This window comes from Pseudophryne corroboree, chromosome 2 (genome assembly GCF_028390025.1).
Source record: "Pseudophryne corroboree isolate aPseCor3 chromosome 2, aPseCor3.hap2, whole genome shotgun sequence".
Taxonomy (NCBI): domain Eukaryota; kingdom Metazoa; phylum Chordata; class Amphibia; order Anura; family Myobatrachidae; genus Pseudophryne; species Pseudophryne corroboree.
Genome location: NC_086445.1, coordinates 1022653296 through 1022676091, shown reverse-complemented (window position 1 = coordinate 1022676091; position 22796 = coordinate 1022653296). Strand labels below are relative to the sequence as shown.

The 22796-nt window shown below is 48.8% G+C and overlaps 1 protein-coding gene across 1 annotated transcript in view; it reads left to right on the top strand.

Annotated features, from left to right (window-relative positions):
- Nucleotides 1–5629: 5629 nt before the first annotated feature.
- Nucleotides 5630–22796, top strand: part of LOC135050314 (nectin-1-like) — a 186817-nt gene continuing 169650 nt past the window's right edge. Inside the window, exons 1-2 of the mRNA XM_063956721.1 lie at nt 5630–5828; nt 12385–12708. Of these exons, the coding sequence (XP_063812791.1) occupies nt 5747–5828; nt 12385–12708 (406 nt within the window). The 5' untranslated portion in view covers nt 5630–5746. The remainder of the gene's footprint in view (nt 5829–12384; nt 12709–22796) is intronic.

Below are 22796 nucleotides of genomic sequence, written 5' to 3'. Positions count from 1 at the left end.
TCCACTAGGACGTCAGAGAAAATGCATTAATAATGTGCAACATATGTGGAAGGGACACTGTGTGTCATTATGTGTATAAAGGCAATAATGTGTGGCATATGTGTAACAGGGTACTACTGTATGTGGCACTAATAATGTGCAACAAATGTGTAAGGGGCACTATGTGTGTCATTATGTGTATAAGGGCATTAATAATGTGCGGCATATGTGTAATGGACATTATGTGTAAAAGAGCATTAATAAAGGTTGTCATAATGTCCAAGGGGCATTATGTTTATAAGGACATTAATAATGTGTCTCATGTGTAAGGGGCATTACTCTGTGGCATTATGTGTATAAGGTGCTCTACTATGTGGCGTTGCGTATAGAAAGGGCACTACTGTGTCGTCTAATGTGAATAAAGAGCAATAGGGTGTGGTGTAATGTGAATACGGAGCAATTCAGTGTGATGTAATGTGAATAAGGGGCTCTACTGTGAGGAGTAACGTTTATAAGGTAAAGTGATTCTACTGTGGGATGTAATATGAATTATGGAAACTATCGCATGATCAAATCTGAATAAAGTTGCAGTACTGTGTGGCGTAATTGGAATTGGGGTTACTATTGTGTGGCCATGCCCCTTGCCAGCAAAAACACACCCCTTTTTGGGCTGAGCATCAAATGTGCGAACTGTTCCTATTTAAAATATAGGGGGTACAAACACCAAAATAAGGACTGCTATGGGTGAAAGGTGATGGTGCTGGGAAAAAGGTGCAAGGTCAGAGGCGGAACCAGCGGTGGTGCTAGGGGGCACCAGCCAAAATCTTGCCTAGGGCATCATATTGGTTAGGGCCGGCTCTGCCTCTGGAGCTAATGGTGTCCAGTAGCCTAAGAAGCTCAACCTAGCCACAGTTAGTAGGTTTGCTTCTCTCCCCTTCTTTAGAGTGCCCAGTCTCCTGCGGAGCCTGTCTATTCCCCATGGTCCTTACGGAGTCCCCAGCATCCACTAGGACGTTAGAGAAATATATATATATATATATATATATATATATATATATATATATATACATACATACACACATACACACCAGAGGTGTATCTAGCATGGGGCGAGCAGGGCACGTGCCCTGGGCGCCGTGGCAGCCCCAACAGAGGGGGGCGCCACCGGCACCTGCACGGCCCGCTCGCCCCATCGGACAGGGATTCCGCCGGCGCTACCCGCGGCGCTCTCCCTGTCTCCCCGGCTACTGTGCCTGTCACACTGGACAGGCAGCGGCAGCCAGGAGCCTCCCCCTACTCCCCCCCCTGCAAAGTGTAAATTGCGCGTTCGCGGAGGTACGCGCGCGTGCGCGACCACGGGTGTGCGCGGCCTCAGAAGTGCAGGTGAGTGCCACTGCCGAGCGGGGTTTATACTTTCCTGTCTGGAGAGGAGAGGGGAGGGGAGGGGGATGCGGGACAGTGTGAGTGTGTTAATTGTGTGTGTGTGTTAATTGTGTGTGTGTGTGGGACAGTGTGTGTGTGTTAATTGTGTGTGTGTGTGGGACAGTTTGAGTGTGTTAATTGTGTGTGTGTGTGTGTGTGTGTGGGACAGTGTGAGTGTGTGTTAATTGTGTGTGTGTGTGGGACAGTGTGAGTGTGTGTTAATTGTGTGTGTGTGGGACAGTGTGCGTGTGTTAATTGTGTGTGTTAATTGTGTGTGTGCGTGTGGGACAGTGTGCGTGTGTGTTAATTGTGTGTGTGTGTGTGTGTGTGTGACAGTGCGAGTGTGTGTTAATTGTGTGTGTGTGTGTGGGACAGTGTGAGTGTGTGTTAATTGTGTGTGTGTGTGGGACAGTGCGTGTGTGTTAATTGTGTGTGTGTGGAACAGTATGCGTGTGTGTTAATTGTGTGTGTGTGTGTGTGTGTGTGTGGGACAGTGTGCGTGTGTTAATTGACAGGGACACCACTGACAGGGACACCACCCCCATGTCAGCGAGGCACCTGTGATTGGACAGCGGATCCAGTGCTGGATCCGCTTGTCCAATCACCCACTCGCGGCGCTGGAGGAGACGGGTCCCGGCGGTGAGTGGCGTCTGCAGTGTGCGCCCCATCCTCCTCCGCTGCTGACAGGAGCGGTGTTGTGCGGCTCTCCCCTTACTCCGCCGGCTCCGTCCTCCCGCTGACAGGAGCGGCGGTGTGCGGCTCTCCCCCTCCTCCGCCGGCTCCGTCCTCCCGGCGTGGCCCTGCAGTGTGTGCGGCTCTCCCCAGCAGCAGCACATTAGTCTCTCTCTCTCTCCCCCTCCTCTCTCTCTCTCCTCCTGTGGATTGAAGTTTGTAAGTATAATTTTCATTTTTACAGGTGCCCCTATTGGATTCTACTGGACAAGTGGACGTGACCGGCGTGGGATGTAGGTAAGTATGTGTGAGTGTGTAAGTGTGTTTTAATAAATTTTTACTGTCACGGTGTGTGAGTTGTGTTTTTATTTGGGTATTTTTTCTGTTGTAGTACTACAGGTACCAGCGGACCCGTTATTTCCCCGCATGCTGGTACTTGAGGTTCTCCAAGTACCAGCAAGCGGGGGAGGCTTGCTGTGCCTTGTAGTTCCACAACAAAAAACAATACTTTTTTTTTACACACATGGCTATCAGCCTCCCATCCACCGCCCACGGATGGGGGGGGGACAGCCTCGGGCTTCACCCCTGGCCCTTGGGTGCCTGGAGGCGAAGTGACCCCTTGATTTAAGGGGTCCCCACTCCTCCAGGGAACCCCGGCCAGTGGTGACTAGTTGGGGGGGTAATGCCACGGCCGCAGGGACCTACATAAATGTGTCCCCCGGCTGTAGCATTATGTCCCTGGCTAGCGGAGCCCGGTGCTGGTTTTAAAAATACGGGGGACCCCTACATCTTTTGTCCCCCGTATTTTTGGAACCAGGATCGGACTAAGAGCCCGATGCTGGTTGTCTAAATACGGGGAACCCCTGTCCAATTTTTCCCCAGTATTTAAACAACCAGGACCGGCTCAAAGAGCCCGAGGCTGGTTATACTTAGGAGGGGGGACCTCACGCATTTTTTTTTTTTTTTTTTAACCCATTCAGACCCTTCTCCATTAAGGTAATGGAAGCCCTGGAAACAAAATAGCATTCATGTCCTCCTCCCACTCCCTTCCCAGTCCCAAACACTAATTATTTTTTTTTTCAATAAAAATGTACAATATATCACAAGTATGATGAGCAGGCAGGCAGCGGGCATTGGCGGCATCGGACTGAGATACAAATTAGTAGTGGTGGGCGAGCTTATAAGCCATTGGTGGTGGCATCGGACTGAGATACAAATTAGTAGTGGTGGGCGAGCTTGTAAGCCATTGGTGGTGGCAGCGGGCATTGGCTCAGAGGCAGTAACGGGCATTGGCTCGGTGGCGGTAGGGGTCATCGGCAGGATTCGGCGGACATTATGGCTGTAGTGCCTCACCAGCCACTGACCTCACCGCACGCCACTGGTGTGTGGGACAGTGTGCGTGTCTGTTAATTGTGTGTGTGTGGGACAGTGTGAGTGTGTGTACATTTTTGCAGTCCAGTGTGTGTGGGGGAGGGGAAAGTGGGAGAATTTGTGTGTAGTCTGAGTGGGTGTGTGTGGGGTTTGGGGGTGGCCAGTCTGTGTGTGTGTAATCTACAGTGTGTGTGTGTGTGTGTGTGTGTGTAAGTAAGGGGGAGGGGCAGTCTGTGTGTGTGGGCGGGATGTACTAATGACCATTTACCGAAGAGGGATATGTATTAAACCACGGGCATGGAGATGCCCTTCTCACTCACCATCCAGCTGGGTGAGCGAGCCGGGCAGGTGGAAAGTCAGCAGCAGGGGCAGCATGCCGGATATCAGCAGCCGAGGGTGGGGGCTGTAAGGCACGTTCGGAGCCCAAAGCCGGAGATCAGCAGCATGTTGACCGGCAATAAGCAGCTTCTGCTTCCGCGTTCAACATGCTGCTGATCTCCGGCTTTGGGCTACGCAGGGTTCGGGGGATGGATGTCCTCTGCCGGTGTACTGCAGCTCCGGGGGTGCGGGCTCCGGAGGCTTTCAGCACTGTTGAATATCCAGCTGCCTCAAGTATGTACAGCCCGCACCCTCTGCTGCTGATATCCGGCATGCTGCTGCTGCTGCTGGCTGTCCCCCCGCCCGGCTCGGCCAAACAGCTGTATGGTGAGAAGGGCATCTCAGTTCCCGAGGTTTAACATATATGCCTCAGTAAATGGCCTCTGCGGTAAACGATACTAATGCTTACCGTGACAGTAACAGCGGGGAGGACGGCGCACATCGGGATCCTGCAGCAGGAAAGAAGAACCCCTTCGGAGCGCAGCAGACCACACTGAAAAGGGTGCATACCCGGTACGGTGCTCTGCATCCCGGGTGGTGCCGAAGATGTGGAGTGTCGGAGGTGGCAGAAGCGCCGCAGCTTGGGGTGAGAAACCGCTGCAGCCCTTCCGCTGCTAAACTCTGCAATTAGTCTATTAAGGGGGTGGGCTCCCCTCACCATAGGCTCATACCATGTGGAGTAATGTGAATTTTGGCTCATACCGTGTGCTATAATGTGAATTTCGGCTCATACCGTGTGCTATAATGTGAATTTTGGCTCATACCATGTGGGGTAATGTGAATTTCGGCTCATACCGTGTGCTATAATGTGAATTTTGGCTCATACCATGTGGGGTAATGTGAATTTCGGCTCAAACCATGTGCTATAATCTGAATTTTGGCTCATACCGTGTGGGGTAATGTGAATTTTGGCTCATACCGTGTGCTATAATGTGAATTTCGGCTCATACCGTGTGGGGTAATGTGAATTTTGGCTCATACCATGTGGAGTAATGTGAATTTCGGCTCATACCGTGTGCTATAATGTGAATTTTGGCTCATACCATGTGGGGTAATGTGAATTTCGGCTCAAACTGTGTGCTATAATGTGAATTTCGGCTCATACCGTGTGGGGTAATGTGAATTTCGGCTCATACCGTGTGCTATAATGTGAAAGGGGCACCAGTACTAGATAGTATAAGGGGTCCTACTACACTGAAGGACACGCCCCTTTTGAGTGACCGCACCCCTTTTCCGGAGCGCGCGCGCATAATTGCTATCTGCACTCTTTCATTCCGCCTTCAAAAATTCAACTTCGACCACTGCACCTACATCTGTACATACACACCCTGACATCTTTATATACAGTGACACCGGTGGCGTCTGCACATACTTTCCTTTTGTATTTTTTTTTTTATTATTATCATTTTATTTATTTTATTATTTTTATTATGTAATTTTTTTTTTGGGGGGGGGGGGGGGGGGGGGGGGGGGCGCCATTATTGATCTTGCCCTGGGCTCCAAAAACCATAGTTACGCCTCTGCTACACACACTATGTATATATGTATGGAAGCTGTGCATTTTGCTAATCCCGGGCTCTATAATTTCTGATGGCAGCCCTGGGGGAATTAGTGATCTATCCCTATAGAAGTGTCTTACTATATACCATACTAAGAAGCTGTATCAATAAGCCTCGATATTTCCAGCAAGGCACCAGCTCTTACAACTACCCTATATACTACTAATTCTTCACAAAAAAGCCGAAGAGGGACAATAAATGTGGTCACAGCAGCAGTGTCAGAAGAACCCACACACCTCAGTGCACCTCAACATGCCGCCGCCGCCGCCGCGCATTTCCCTAAAGCCCACATGGAGAAGGGGTGGGTATGGTGACGTCGATCGGTCAGTCTCCGGAGCTGCTGCCGCCGCCGGTGTGTGTGTACCATGCTGCGCCCGCTCCCCGGGTCTCTGCCGCTCCTTCTCCTCCTCCTGCTGCTGGCGGCGTTACCGGGGCTGCAGCCTCAGGGTGAGTAATCCAGGTGCTCCCGTACTGCGTGCTGTACAGCGCCATCTTCTCCGCTTCTCTGTTACTCTGCATAGCGCGTTGTATACCTGCTGTGTATGTAACATTTAGACTCATTTATCAATGAGTGATAAATTGCACCAGCCAATCAGCTCCTAATTGTCATGTTACAGGCCTCTGTTTGAAAAATAGCAGCAGCTGGTTCTTTATCACTCTGAAATTCTGAGATGTATCACTCGTTGTTAAATGAGTTAAATTGTATTAATCCTGTTTACTGCAGCGTGGGTGATTGGGAGGTAGGTGTACTCTGTATGTAACATGGTATTAATCGTGTATATGGGGGGGGTCCATCGATCGATCTGTTGGACAGGCAGATACAATACAATTTACTATTTGGCATATCTGTATTTCATACTTACCTACTCTCCCGGAAGCTCGCGGGAGGCTCCCGTTTTTTTGGGGGGTAGCCCCCCGGAAGAGTAGGCAGGTCTCCCGCATCCTGCTAGCACCCTAGTGATGCGGGCAGGATGAAGATAATCTCCCGTATTCGTGGGTCTGTGGGGTGGGGAAGGGATTAAAATGACGCAAATTCCCGTCATTTTAGCCCCGCCCCCTTCCCACGGAACCACGAATCGCGGTGCTTTCCGATGAGGCAGGGCTTGATGATGTCCCGGAGAGGAGACATTCAATGTAGGCAAGTATGCTGTATTTAGATGCTGAACTGCATCATACAGATCGGCGATGCACTTGCTGTATACTGTTCAGCAATGAAGCAGTCACAGACCCCCCCCCCCATCAGTCATTATAGTGTATGTCCCACAAGGGGACTCAAAAAATAATCACAAAAAGGGATGGTTGTCTGCAGTTCCTAGTCACAGCTCTAGATGTCACTATGGGATCTATGTACTAAGCCTTGGATGGAGATAAAGGGCCTAATTCGGACATGATTGGTGCTGTAGCGTTATCGCACAGCAGCCGATCAGGTCTGAACTGCACATGTGCCGACAGCTGTATTAGCCCTGCGATCGCCTCTGCCTGATTGACAGGCAGAGGCAGTCGCTGCGTGGGACGGTGGCGTTAGGCCGCCATTTAGGGGGCGCGGTCTGGGCAACGCAGGCGTGCCTGGGCCGTGCAGCGATGGCTGTTCGACGTCATACGCAGCCGCTGCGACACGAGCGGCGACGAGTAGCTCCCTGCCAGCGTGCAGGAGCTACTCTTCCAGTACAAAAGCATCGCCGCTGTGCGATGCTTTTCTACTCGTGTGACAGGGCTGGGCCTCACATGCGGGGCAGACTAGCCCTGTGCTGGGCGTCCCCCCCTGTCACATGTCAGAGTGCCTGATCGTAGCCGTGCACAATTTTGCACGGCTACGATCAGGTCTGAACTAGGCTTGAAGTACCAGTCAATCAGCTACCAACTGTCATTTTGTAAACACAGCCTGTGACATGGCAGTTAGGAGCTGATTGGCTGGTACTTTATTTCCATCCACTGCTTAGTAAATAGACCCTTATATTTGTTTATGTTCAAATGATTTACAAACTACAGCATGCACATAAAGCTGGTAAATTAATATTTTTATAGCTAAAAAAGTTATAGCATTTACCGTATATACTCGAGTATAAGCCGACTTTTTTAGCACTTTTTTGTGCTGAAAAAGCCCCCTCGGCTTATACCCGAGTCAGTGGAAGGAGGGACACGGAGGGCACAGCGCGCGGCTCTCCTGTGTCCCTCCTGCGTCTCCGTCTCCGGCGGCGTGTGTGTGTGTTAAATGAACTGCCCGTTCGTGAGCTCTGATTGGCTCACGAACCGGCACTTCATTTAATACACACACGCCGCCGGAGACGGAGACGCAGGAGGGACACAGGAGAGCCGCGCGCTGTGCCCTCCGTGTCCCTCCTTCAGAAGACAACGCGGGAGCGATGGAGGGTAAGTACCCTTCCTGGCACTGTGGGGCATATCTGGCAGCATGAGGGCACATCTGGCACTGTGGGGCATATCTGGCATATCTGGCAGCATGAGGGCACATCTGGCACTGTGGGGCATATCTGGCAGCATGAGGGCACATCGGGCACTGTGGGGCATATCTGGCAGCATGAGGGCACATCTGGCACTGTGGGGCATATCTGGCAGCATGAGGGCACATCGGGCACTGTGGGGCATATCTGGCAGCATGAGGGCACATCTGGCACTGTGGGGCATATCTGGCAGCATGAGGGCATATCTGGCACTGTGGGGCATATCTGGCACTGTGGGGCATATGTGGCAGCATGAGGGCACATCTGGCACTGTGGGGCATATCTGGCAGCATGAGGGCACATCTGGCACTGTGGGGCATATCTGGCAGCATGAGGGTATATCTGGCACATCTGGCACTGTGGGGCATATCTGGCAGCATGAGGGCATATCTGGCACTGTGGGGCATATCTGGCAGCATGAGGGCATATCTGGCAGCATGAGGGCATATCTGGCACTGTGGGGCATATCTGGCACTGTGGGGCATATCTGGCAGCATGAGGGCACATCTGGCACTGTGGGGCATATCTGGCAGCATGAGGGTATATCTGGCACATCTGGCACTGTGGGGCATATCTGGCAGCATGAGGGCATATCTGGCACTGTGGGGCATATCTGGCACTGTGGGGCATATGTGGCAGCATGAGGGCACATCTGGCACTGTGGGGCATATCTGGCAGCATGAGGGCACATCTGGCACTGTGGGGCATATCTGGCAGCATGAGGGTATATCTGGCACATCTGGCACTGTGGGGCATATCTGGCAGCATGAGGGCATATCTGGCACTGTGGGGCATATCTGGCAGCATGAGGGCATATCTGGCAGCATGAGGGCATATCTGGCACTGTGGGGCATATCTGGCACTGTGGGGCATATCTGGCAGCATGAGGGCACATCTGGCACTGTGGGGCATATCTGGCAGCATGAGGGCACATCTGGCACTGTGGGGCATATCTGGCACTGTGGGGCATATCTGGCAGCATGAGGGCACATCTGGCACTGTGGGGCATATCTGGCACTGTGGGGCATATCTGGCAGCATGAGGGCACATCTGGCACTGTGGGGCATATCTGGCAGTATGAGGGCACATCTGGCACTGAGGTCTGTGTACGGCTAGAGCTGCATTTCCCACCCTAGGCTTATACTCGAGTCAATACGTTTTCCCAGGTTTTTGTGGTAAAATTAGGTGCCTCGGCTTATATTCGGGTCGACTTATACTCGAGTATATACAGTATATAGCATATCTGCACTCATTTATATCAACAAAGCTATATAATTATGTAAGGAAACCAGCATCCTAATATCAATATTGAGTCCTGGAATCATTTTCTATGTGTTTTCAGTGGGAAGATGGCTGTATATTTTTTTATTTACATGGGATGATCATGTTGTAAGTGCGTGTGTATATACCTGGGACTGTTTTCTATGCATTTCCAGTAGGAAGATGGCTATATATTTTTTTTATTCATATGGGATGATCACCTGGGACTGTTTTCTGTGTGTTTCCATTTTTTTTTATATATATGATGGAATTAAAGCATATATACATATGCATCCCTAAGTAAGTATTCTTCTCCCACGTAAACAAAAAAGATACAGACATCTTTCCACTGGAAACGCATAGAAAACAGTCCCAGGTATATAGATCTACGCTTAAAACGTGATCATCCAACGTACATAAAAAAGATATATCCATCTTCCCACTGGAAATGCATAGGAAACAGTCCCATGTATATATATCTGTTCTTAAAATGTGGTTATCCAATGTAAATGTAAATTATATTTTTATACAGTTTATAAAACAGGATTTATTACTAAAGTGTACTATTGCACCTTATGCAATGGTATATATACTAATATATAATAAATATGGGATCATGCACTTTTTACTGCAAATGATAAGGATATTATAAATTGATTAGGGCACCTGACTGACATATAATTTGATGTTATGTAATTCTTTTTTTTTTAGTTTGTAAATCTTGAAATTAAGTAAAAAAATTCTGACATCTAGTGTATTGGAGGTGAACTGCAGGCAATCATCCCATTCTGTGATCATCCGTTTGGTACAGTATATCCCCTCACTGTAACTTTGGGGTTCATTGACTAAAGCTTCTAAAAATGTAAAGTGCTGATGTTGCCCATAGCAACCAATTGGGTTTTGCCTATCATTTCTCTATTGCATCTTACAAAATTATAGCATCTGGTTGCTATGGGCAACATCACCACTTTTCAATTTTAGAAGCCTTAGTAAATATACCCCTTCATCTCACAATTTTATTGATCACAGTCAAAGCGGCTTGCCATGAGAGCACATGGATGACTCCACATGGCTCAAACCTCGTGGCTCACTCCTGCTTCTGTCCATGCTAAACATGCTAAGGAATACTTGCTATGGTGGTCGGTTCCGACTGGAACATCAATCAGCTGGGTGATCCAGCATGCCGGCAGCGGGGCGAGCGCAAAAGAGCCCCTTGCGGGCGCCACATTATTTATTCTCCCTCCAGGGGGGTCATGGACACCCAAAGAGGGAGAATAGTTATCGGTATCCCGGCGGTCGGGATCTTGGTGCCGGTATGCCGCCCCTCTCTGTTTATGTGTATAGTGTCCCTTCCTCAGACTGGATGTATCAGTGGCTGTCATTAGCTGGATGAATTGTCTGCATACAGCAAGCTTGCGCAGGCCAGGCAGTGCATCAGTAGATGGCGGTCTTATCACAAAAAACACCAGATGCGCATTTCCCAGGTCATAAACCTGAAAGTAACTTCATCCCCAGGAGAGCTCTACATAAGGAGAGCTGTCCCAGCGGGTGAGTATCAGTGATTGCAAAATATGCGCTATTCTGTCACCGTACCGGTGTGACAACATCAGATGTATGTGTATGTACCGCCGTGCTGCCCCCCCCCCCCCCCCCCCCCCGTGTGATGCCAGAATATGGGGCAGAGAGACACCCACCAGGCTCACCACTGCATATAGAGGCAGCAGCGCACATGTACGGCGTAATTTCTGTCCTGCAGGAGGAGGCGGCTGCTGTCAGTGTGTACTGGGGGGGGGGGGGGGGCGTGCTTTTGTTACTGGCCGTAGGCAACCAGTGGCTTCCAGCTGTCGTGGCACTACAAGTCCCAGCTTCGCCTGTTGGAATGTGTTGTTAAATGGCAGCCAGGGAGACTAGTTGTTTGGGAAAAGTGTATACTCCTGTGTGTAAATTATTCTTTACAGAAGCACTGGCTTATTACACTCTAGGGGGGGAAGCAGTTTTTTTTGTACCCGCTCTCCTGTGTATTGTGGTGGGGTGGTGCTCAGTTGTTTGGTCCAGTGGGCGCAAGTTATTGGATGCCCAGATGACCGGCTAAACTCATGGAATGTACTGGGTGCACTTTGTTTGGGTGCCTAAAAGCCCAGCTGCTATCTTCCCCCAGCACTGACTGCCCCTTGCCCTCTTCTTGCCAACAGCACTTCCCTAACTGCTGTCTACTCTTACCCTCACCCTAGCCCCAGCACTGCCTTCTCTTTATCCCATTCTCTCCCCCAGTAGTGCCCCAGCTGCTATCTACCCTAAACCCCTTCCTATCCCCAGCACTGCCCCAACTGCTGCCTGCCTTCACCCCCCTATAATATGTGATGGGACCAAGATATAGTGGAGTAGGACCCCAATTATTTTTAACGTGAGTGGTCCCTGGGATCACTGAGCATTGCATCCTGAGGATGGTCACATGCTCGCAGAGCTCCCATCCTCCTCTCCACCGCCCTGAAGTTCTCTGCCACTGTTGGTACACCACAGCGTCACCGGTGTGTCCAACACCGACCGCTGTAGCAGCAACCCATACATGAAGCCCAGCTTTGCCGGCCGCATTGTCACCTCGCCGCCTAGTAAGGTGTGTGCCCAGGACAGGCCCGATGTTCCTTCTGTGATGCATCATTTACAGATGGTCTCCTGATCTGTTCAGATAATTGACGTTCTATTAACTGAGCATGTGTGACACCATGACATCACGTGCGTTGGGAGCTGGTTGATCTATAATTAGATTGTGACGTCTCCCCATCAATCTCAAGGGTTTGCTGTAGGTTAATCTCTGATCGGCCTTTGTATATACATCATACAGCCGCAGACGAAGTCCTTGTACGTTGTATCCCCTATCTGTGCTGTACTTCCTACTATTGTTATTTAAATATCCTGTTCTAAAAGAAATAATTTAGCTCTTCACTGCGCCCAGACTGCATCACTGGGGATTGCGCAACTCCCTCCCTGTGCGAATTGTTCTCCCTGCTCAGTAGTGTTGTGGTAATATCCGTTCTAGGTGGATTAACGCTGCTTCTGATTGCTTATATTTATTGAATGAATTTGCCGCTCTATAGTAAGCCATGACTTCTGCATTCTATTATTCCATGTCCGCACCCACCACTAGCCTGCCGAGAAACTGAGACCTCCGCCCAGATTTGGATGAGTATCTAGCCATCCCCGGGCAGAGCGGCGACTGTGATGTGTTACTCTGACGCTAGTGATTTGTTATGTCCTAAATACGCACGTTTTCTATTTTATCATAGTGACGGTCAACAGCAAGGTGTCCGCCTGGCTAGGATCCGACGTGACCCTGAAGTGCACTGCTCGGACCAGGGACACGGTCACGCAGATCACCTGGCAGCGGAAAATCAGAGGAAAGACGGAGGATTTTCTCACTTACAACGAGGGGTCTGAGCCGAGGCGCCTGACGCCATTCGCGCAGAGAGTGAAGCTATTGAGTAACGAATCCGTAGATGGATCGATTAGTATCCAGAACGTGACGCTTCCAGATGAGGGGACATACGTCTGCATCTTCACCATATTCCCGGCCGGAGCGACGGAAGCGGAGATTGCGTTACAAGTTTGGGGTGAGGAGAATTTTGGGCATGTTTGTGCTGCAGCAGACGTATGTAGAAGTGCAAGCGGAATTTCACTGCGATGCGATGAAAAATACCGAGCGAACGACTCGGAATGAGGGCCATGGTTGGCAGGGGTGTGGTACATTTTAATGGCGGTCGGAATGCTGGTGGTCACTTGACCGACACTGATATCCCGACAATGAGAATGCCAACAGGGGATGGGGTAATTTTGCCCCTGCCCTGACCCCTACCCTAACCCACCGATGGTGGCGGCTAGGTCTAAGAATCGGGCGGTGACCGCTATGGCTACTCCCCCCCCCCCTTCCCCCACATTCCATGGGGAGACTGAGCGACCCGAGGCCTGTAGGGAGACAGATAATCTACAGATGTCTGAAGAGGGTGTAGCAGAAGTGTTTTATATAGGAAGGGGGTCTGTGGAAAATCTCTGTGCCGCCCCTTGCTGGTGCCAGCACATGCACATTGTGCCAGTGCCTACTGCACGTACAGTGCATCTGGAAAGTATTCACGGCGCTTCACTTTTTCCACATTTTGTTATGTTACAGCCTTATTCCAAAATGGAATAAATTAATTTTTTTCCTCAAAATTCTACACACAATACCCCATAATGACAACCTGAGAGTTTTTTTTGAGATTTTTGCAAATTTATTAAAAATCAAAAACTAAGAAATCACATGTACATAAGTATTCACAGCCTTTGCCATGAAGCTCAAAATTGATCTCAGGTGCATCCTGTTTCCACCGATCTTCCTTGAGATGTTCCTACAGCTTCATTGGAGTCCACCTGTGGTAAATTCAGTTGGTTGGACATGGGGCCTAATTCAGACCTGATCGCTAGCAGGCGATTTTTGCTGCCCTGCGATCAGATAGTCGCCGCCTACATGGGGAGTGTATTTTCGCTGTGCAAGTGTGGGATCGCATGTGTATCAGAGCTGCACAAACTGATTTTGCGCAGTCTCTGCGCAGCCCAGGATTTACTCAGCCGCTGCGATCACATCAGCCAGTCCGGGACCAGAATTGATGTCAGACACCCGCCCTTCCAGCGCTTGGACACGCCTGTGTTTTTCCAGACACTTCCTGAAAACATTCAGTTGCCTCCCACAAACGCCTTCTTCCTGTCAGTCACCTTGCGTTCTTTCGTGCGATCGTTTTTTTCACACCATCCCGTCGTTATGCACCGACCCCCTTTGCTGCGGTCCATCACACCTGCGGATTGCGGTGCATACGCATGCGCAGTTTGGCTCTGATCGCAGGCTGTGAGAAAATGCAGCCTAGCGACCAGGTCTGAATTACCCCCAAGATTTGGAAAGGCACACACCTGTCTATATAAGGTCCCACACTTGACAGTGCATGTCTGAGCACAAACCAATCATGAAGTCAAAGGAAATGTCTGTAGACCTCCGAGACAGGATTGCCTCGAGGCACAAACATGGGGAAGGGTACAGAAAAATATCTGCTGCTTTGAAGGTCCCAATGAGCACAGTGGCTTCCATCCTCTGTAAATGGAAGAAGTTCAGAACCAGTGGGACTCTTCCTAGAGCTGGCCGGCTGTCTAAACTGAGCGATCGGGGGAGAAGGGCCCTAGTCAGGGAAGTGACCAAGAACACAATTGTCACTCTGACAGAGTGACAGCATTCCTCTGTGGAGAGAGGAGAACCTTCCAGAAGAACACCCATCTCTGCAGCAATCCACCAATCAGGCCTGTATGGTAGAGTGGCCAGACAGAAGCCACTCCTTAGTTAAAAGCACATGGCAGCCCACCTGGAGTTTGCTAAAATTCACCTGAAGAACTCGCAGACCACGAGAAACATAATTCTCTGGTCTGATGAGACAAAGATTGAACTCTTTGGTGGGAATGACAGGCGTCATATTTGGAGGAAACCAGACACCGCTCGTCACCAGGCCAATACCATCCCTACAGTGAAGCATGGTGGTGGCAGAATCATGCTGTGGGGACATTTTTCAGCAGCAGGAACTGGGAGACTAGTCAGGATAGAGGGAAAGATGAATGCAGCAATGTACAGAGACATCCTGGATGAAAACCTGCTCCAGAGCGCACTTGACCTCAGACTGGGGCGACGGTTCATCTTTCAGCAGGACAACGACCCTAAGCACACAGCCAAGATATGAAAGGAGTGGCTTCAGGACAACTCTGTGAATGTCCTTGAGTGGCCCAGCCGGAGCCCAGACTAGAATCCGATTGAACGTCTCTGGGGAGATCTGAAAATGGCTGTGCACTGACACTTCCCATCCAACCTGATGGAGCTTGAGAGGTGCTGCAAAGAGGAATGGGCAATACTGCCCAAAGATAGGTGTGCCAAGCTTGTGGCATCATATTCAAAAAGACTTGAGGCTGTAATTGCTGCCAAAGGTGCATCAACAAAGTATTGAGCAAAGGCTGTTAATACTTATGTACATGTGATTTCTTAGTTATTTATTTTTTAATAAATTAGCAAAAGTCTCAAAACTTTTTTCATGTTGTCATTATGGGGTATTTTGTGTAGAATTTTGATGGAAAAAACGAATTTATTAAAATTTTGGAATAAGGCTGTAACATAACAAAATGTGGAAAAAGTTAAGTGCTGTGAATACTTTCCGGATGCACTGTATGGAGATCTGTGGGTGAATGGCACTACTGTCATTTTCCCTGTGACTTCTGTACCACGCATATATCTGGTGCTTTTCTCGATGGTGGATGCCAGCTAAGTGTATTGATTGGGTGCTGGATGAGCAGTTTACCCTGCCCATTACAGACAGCCAGTGGGGAGATGGAATTGTACACCTGTATATTGGGGGTCATTCCGAGTTGAACGTAGCTGTGCTAAATTTAGCACAGCTACGATCATTCACACTGACATGCGGGGGGACGCCCAGCACAGGGTTATCCCACCCCGCATGTCAGTGCCCCCCCCTCCCCCTTCTCCCCCCAGAAGTACAAAGGCATCGAACAGCGGCGATGCCTTTGCACTTAAAGAGTAGCTCCCGGCCGGCGCAGCTTTAGCGCGCTGGCCGGGAGCTACTCATCGCTCCCCGGCCCCACAGCGTCTGCGTGTGACTTCACGCAGCCGCTGCGGCCCGCCCCCCGTTCGGTCTGGCCACTCCTGCGTTGGTTGGACCGCTCCCACGAAACGGCGGCCAAACGCAGCCGTTCCGCCCCCTCCCGCCCAGCGACTGCCTCTGCCTGTCAATCAGGCAGAGGCGATTGCATCCCTGCTGCGGCCTTCAGCCGTCTGGCATGGGCCGGCGCATGTGCAGTAGGGACCTGTTCGCTCGGCTGCGACAAAAAGCAGCGAGCGAACGGGTCAGAATGACCCCCATAGTCCTTTCAATACAATAAAGAAATCAGATGGAAGTGAATCTACAGATCAAATGATTATTTTGCACGTCCATGACAAAGTGCTTTTTAAAGAATAGTGAATCCGCTTTCCCATCTAAAAATGAAATGGTCAGTACAGTATTTCATCTTAAAAGAAAAATAACCCAGCGCAAGCTGATAATATTAAAATATCTGCAGCCTCTAAAGTGGGTGTGCTCTTCCCACGATGTAGCAAAAGGACTAGAAAATTTCTTTCCACAAGTGGAAAGAGGATAGAGGCGCTGATATGAAAATATTATTGATACACACGTACTATAACAATGTATATAATGAATAATTTTTTATTTTAAGCAATAAAAATGATTGTTTATATTAATACCGGCCGGTAAGTATGATCAAATACATTACATGATTTGTGCAATCCTTAAAAATAAATAATTTAAAACAAATTCATTCCTGTATCAAAAGAGCTACAATACAGAGTGTCCTTTAGAATAGACAGATATCCAGGTACTAGGGATCTGTTGCACCGATGTGTATGCCCAGCTCAATAGTGATAATCGCTCTTCCCGTCCGCTGGTAGCAGTTCCTTTAAATGCGGACCTATCTGGAAATGAGGTATATTTGATAATGAGCTGTTTTTTGTGCAATACTCAAACTGAATATTAATTTGCCCAGTATGGTTCACTATAAGGCGGTCTCTTCATTGCTGAAGCACAAGAGGGGCACAGTTTTCTTTTTGTGCAGATGATGATTTAATTGGTAATAGGAGAGCTAGACGGCAGTATTTCCATTTATGCGAGGTGTATAATGAAGTGCTCACCTCGTCCTCTCCGCCGGACCACACACCGCTTCCAAGCCACGGTGCCGGCGCTGCCTCCAGCGCTCGTCTCTCCTGCAACCGCTTCTCAGTCTGCTCCCTCTGTGCTGAAGTGTCAGACTCCACACTGCACGGCACTTGCTGTTCCTAGTGTCGCTCACTCCCAGACCAGGCTACCGACGCTGCTTAGAATGCTTGTCTCTCCTGCAGCCGTCTCCTGATTGTCTCCCTCTGTGTCTGCAGTGTCGGGCTCCACACTGCCCGTGAACCGCGCGGTAGTATGCTGTACCCAGCGCCGCTTCTCCTCAGATATCGATTGGCTTTCGGGCCATAAAAGCCAATAAATAAAATGCCGGCTTTTGATGGAAAGTGTAGAAAGGTTTACGCGTTTCTCTGCCTTTAGATCAACTCGGCAGCTTCCTCAGAACATAGTGAGGTTGTCTGCAGAGGGGTATGTTTTTAAACATTCACGATTCAATACACCTGTGTGAGGTTTAATTTGACCCCTCCTATTTTAACTCTTCCAAATATATTATTACCAATACAGACAGCCTCTCATTGCTTAAAAGAATATACATATTAAAATCACAAAAAGATTCATAGTGTGTTTATGGCTTCATTAGAATATGTTCCCGCTTACTAAATAATTGATATAAACAGCGTGTATTATAATCTAAGCAGAGGTGAAGTGACAGATTATTATAATACCACCTATCACTAGAGTTAAAACCCTTCCTAATTCAAACATGTATAGTAAATTTCATAGAGAGAAAGAAAAAGAAAGACTTTTTTGAAAGTTAATACGATCATCTCAGTATATTACCATAATAGTATAATTATTTTATAAATCTATGTAATAGATATATAGTATATACACCTGGGGACCTCATATATATATATATATATATATATATATATATATAAACTCATTACCAATATAGACATGCATATATATATTATTGTGGCCATATGTATGTTAACATAGGGAGAAACCCAGTTAGAGGAGAATTGATGCCGACATATATATACATATCCACATATACATGCATAACACATGTACATGTATATAACTACCCCCAATGATTATATTGACACCAAAACAAATATCAGATATTGTTAAGCTCTACTGTATCATTAAGTCCATAGGGTACTAGCGTTTCAAGTCTGTAGATCCAAAATGCTTCTCTTCTACAGAGCAAGTTGAATCTATCGCCACCCCTTTTTGTATTTTTGATGGTTTCAATAGCCCGAACATTAATGCTACCAAAAGTATCTGATTTCATACATTGTGAAATGTGGCTTGAAAGGGGATGAGTCTTAATTCCCTTATTTATATTCCGCCAGTGTTCCATGAATCTGGTGTGCAGCATACGTGTAGTTCTTCCCACGTATTGCTTGCCACAACCACATTGAATTATGGCCCTCATTCCGAGTCGTTCGCTCGGTATATTTCATCGCATCGCAGTGAAATTCCGCTTAGTACGCATGCGCAATATTCGCACTGCGACTGCGCCAAGTAATTTTACAATGAAGAAAGTATTTTTACTCACGGCTTTTTCTTCGCTCCGGCGATCGTAATGTGATTGACAGGAAATGGGTGTTACTGGGCGGAAACACGGCGTTTCAGGGGCGTGTGGTTAAAAACGCTACCGTTTCCGGAAAAAACGCAGGAGTGGCCGGAGAAACGGAGGAGTGTCTGGGCGAACGCTGGGTGTGTTTATGACGTCAAACCAGGAACGACAAGCACTGAACTGATCGCAGATGCCGAGTAAGTCTGAAGCTACTCTGAAACTGCTAAGTAGTTTGTAATCGCAATATTGCGAATACATCGTTCGCAATTTTAAGAAGCTAAGATTCACTCCCAGTAGGCGGCGGCTTAGCGTGTGTAACTCTGCTAAAATCGCCTTGCGAGCGATCAACTCGGAATGAGGGCCTATGTAAATAATATATGTAGATCTACAATTCATAAAGTTTTTAATAGTAAATATTTTTCCATTACTATTTGAAATAAACTCTGTAGTTTTTCTCAGAGCATGTTTACAAGTAGTACAAGTGGATTTCCCACAGACATGGAACCCCTTAGGGCGTTCTGGTATCCATGTTTTATTAATAACCTGTTCTTGTGAAAAATGACTCTTAACTAATAATGATTGTAAATTCGTAGATTTTCTAAAAATGACTGTACCTTCCAAGTCCACATTTTCACGTAGTATGTTATCTAATTTAAGTAGAGCTGAATTCTTTTTTATAATAGACCTGATTTTAAATGCGCAGTTGTTATATTGCGTAGTAAACAGAGCAGTCCTATCTGTATTGCCCTTACTATTAGATTTTTTGGAGGTCTTAAGGAGGTTTGCTCGATCTATTTTATTAACCTCTGTCAAGGCCTTTTGTAATATATTTTCTCTAACGTCCTAGTGGATGCTGGGAACTCCGAAAGGACCATGGGGAATAGCGGCTCCGCAGGAGACTGGGCACAACTAAAAGAAAGCTTTTAGACTACCTGGTGTGCACTGGCTCCTCCCCCTATGACCCTCCTCCAAGCCTCAGTTAGATTTCTGTGCCCGGCCGAGCTGGATGCACACTAGGGGCTCTCCTGAGCTCCTAGAAAGAAAGTTTATTTTAGGTTTTTTATTTTACAGTGAGACCTGCTGGCAACAGGCTCACTGCATCGAGGGACTAAGGGGAGAAGAAGCGAACCTACCTGCTTGCAGCTAGCTTGGGCTTCTTAGGCTACTGGACACCATTAGCTCCAGAGGGATCGACCGCATGGAACTGGCCTTGGTGTTCGTTCCCGGAGCCGCGCCGCCGTCCCCCTTACAGAGCCAGAAGCAAGAAGAGGTCCGGAAAATCGGCGGCAGAAGACATCAGTCTTCACCAAGGTAGCGCACAGCACTGCAGCTGTGCGCCATTGCTCCTCATGCACACTTCACACTCCGGTCACTGAGGGTGCAGGGCGCTGGGGGGGGGCGCCCTGAGCAGCAATAAAAACACCTTGGCTGGCAAATATATCACAATATATAGCCCCAGAGGCTATATATGTGATAAATACCCCTGCCAGAATCCATAAAAAAGCGGGAGAAAAGTCCGCGAAAAAGGGGCGGAGCTATCTCCCTCAGCACACTGGCGCCATTTTCTCTTCACAGTGCAGCTGGAAGACAGCTCCCCAGGCTCTCCCCTGTAGTTTGCAGGCTCAAAGGGTTAAAAAGAGAGGGGGGGGCACTAAATTTAGGCGCAATATTGTATATACAAGCAGCTATTGGGAAAAATTCACTCAATATAGTGTTAATCCCTAAATTATATAGCGCTCTGGTGTGTGCTGGCATACTCTCTCTCTGTCTCCCCAAAGGGCTGTGTGGGGTCCTGTCCTCAGTCAGAGCATTCCCTGTGTGTGTGCGGTGTGTCGGTACGGCTGTGTCGACACGTTTGATGAGGAGGCTTATGTGATGGCAGAGCAGATGCCGATAAATGTGATGTCGTCCCCTGTGGGGCCGACGCCAGAGTGGATGGATAGGTGGAAGGTATAAACAGACAGTGTCAACTCCTTACATAAAAGGCTGGATGACGTAACAGCTATGGGACAGCCGGCTTCTCAGCCCGCGCCTGCCCAGGCGTCTCAAAGGCCATCAGGGGCTCAAAAACGCCCGCTCCCTCAGATGGCAGACACAGATGTCGACACGGAGTCTGACTCCAGTGTCGACGAGGTTGAGACATATACACAATCCACTAGGAACATCCGTTACATGATCCCGGCAATAAAAAATGTGTTACACATTTCTGACATTAACCCAAGTACCACTAAAAAAGGGTTTTATGTTTGGGGAGAAAAAGCAGGCAGTGTTTTGTTCCCCCATCAAATGAGTGAATGAAGTGTGAAAAAGCGTGGGTTCCCCCCGATAAGAAACTGGTAATTTCTAAAAAGTTACTGATGGCGTACCCTTTCCCGCCAGAGGATAAGTTACGCTGGGAGATATCCCCTAGGGTGGATAAGGCGCTCACACGTTTGTCAAAAAAGGTGGCACTGCCGTCTTAGGATACGGCCACTTTGAAGGTACCTGCTGATAAAAAGCAGGAGGCTATCCTGAAGTCTGTATTTACACACTCGGGTACTAGACTGAGACCTGCAGATAGTGCTGCTGCAGCGTGGTCTGTAACCCTGTCAAACGGGGATACTATTTTGCGAACATAAGACGTCGTCTTATATATGAGGGATGCACAGAGGGATATTTTGCCGGCTGGCATCCAGAATTAATGCAATGTCCATTCTGTCAGGAGGGTATTAGAGACCCGACACTGGACAGGTGATGCTGACTTTAAAAGGCACATAGAGCCTTATAAGGGTGAGGAATTGTTTGGGGATGGTCTCTGGGACCTCGTATCCACAGCAACAGCTTTTTTTACCTCAGGTTTCCTCACAGCCTAAGAAAGCACCGTATTTTCAGGTACAGTCCTTTCGGCTTCAGAACAGCAAGGCGCTTCCTTTCTGCACAGAGACAAGGGAAGAGAGAAAAAGCTGCACCAGTCAGCCAGTTCCCAGAATCAAAATTCTTCCCCCGCTTCCTCTGAGTCCACCGCATGACGCGGGGGCTCCACAGGCGTAGCCAGGTACGGTGGGGGGCCGCCTCAAAAATTTCAGCGATCAGTGGGCTCGCTCACAGGTGGATCCCTGGATCCTTCAAGTAGTATCTCAGGGGTACAAGCTGGAATTCGAGGCGTCTCCCCCCCCGCCGTTTCCTCAAATCTGCCTTGCCGACAACTCCCTCAGGCAGGGAGGCAGTGTTAGAGGCAATTCACAAGCTGTATTCCCAGCAGGTGATAGTCAAGGTGCCCCTACTTCAACAAGGACGGGGTTACTATTCCACACTGTTTGTGGTACCGAAACCGGACGGTTCGGTGAGACCTATTTTAAATTTGAAATCCTTGAACACATGCATAAAAAAATTCAAGTTCAAGATGGAATCGCTCAGGGCGGTTATTGCAAGCCTGGAGGAGGGGGATTACATGGTATCCCTGGACATCAAGGATGCTTACCTACATGTCCCCATTTACCATCCTCACCGGGAGTACCTCAGATTTGTGGTACAGGATTGCCATTACCAATTCCAAACACTGCCGTTTGGACTGTCCACGGCACCGAGGGTCTTTACCAAGGTAATGGCAGAAATGATGATACTCCTTCGAAAAATGGGAGTTTCTCTAACGTCCTAGTGGATGCTGGGGACTCCGTCAGGACCATGGGGATTAGCGGGCTCCGCAGGAGACAGGGCACATCTAAAAAAGCTTTTAGGTCACATGGTGTGTACTGGCTCCTCCCCCTATGACCCTCCTCCAAGCCTCAGTTAGGTTTTTGTGCCCGTCCGAGAGGGTGCAATCTAGGTGGCTCTCTTAAAGAGCTGTTTAGAAAAGTTTTTTTTTTTAGGTTTCTAATCAGTGATTCCTGCTGGCGACAGGATCACTGCAACGAGGGACTTAGGGGAGAGACTTGCAACTCACCTGCGTGCAGGAGGATTGAAGTCTTAGGCTACTGGACACTGAGCTCCAGAGGGAGTCGGAACACAGGTCAGCCTGGGGTTCGTCCCGGAGCCGCGCCGCCGATCCCCCTTACAGACGCTGAAGAACGGCAGAACGGAGGTCCGGAAACAGGCGGCAGAAGACTCCTCAGTCTTCATGAAGGTAGCGCACAGCACTGCAGCTGTGCGCCATTGTTGCTACACGGCTCACTGATCTCGGTCACGGAGGGTGCAGGGCGCTGCTGGGGGCGCCCTGGGCAGCAATATAGATTACCTTAGAGGCAAATAAATACATCACATATAGCCATTAAGGCTATATGTATGTATTTAACCCAGGCCAGTTTTCCTAATAACCGGGAGAAAAACCCGCCGAGAAAGGGGCGGAGCTTATTCTCCTCAGCACTCAGCGCCATTTTCCTGACCAGCTCCGCTG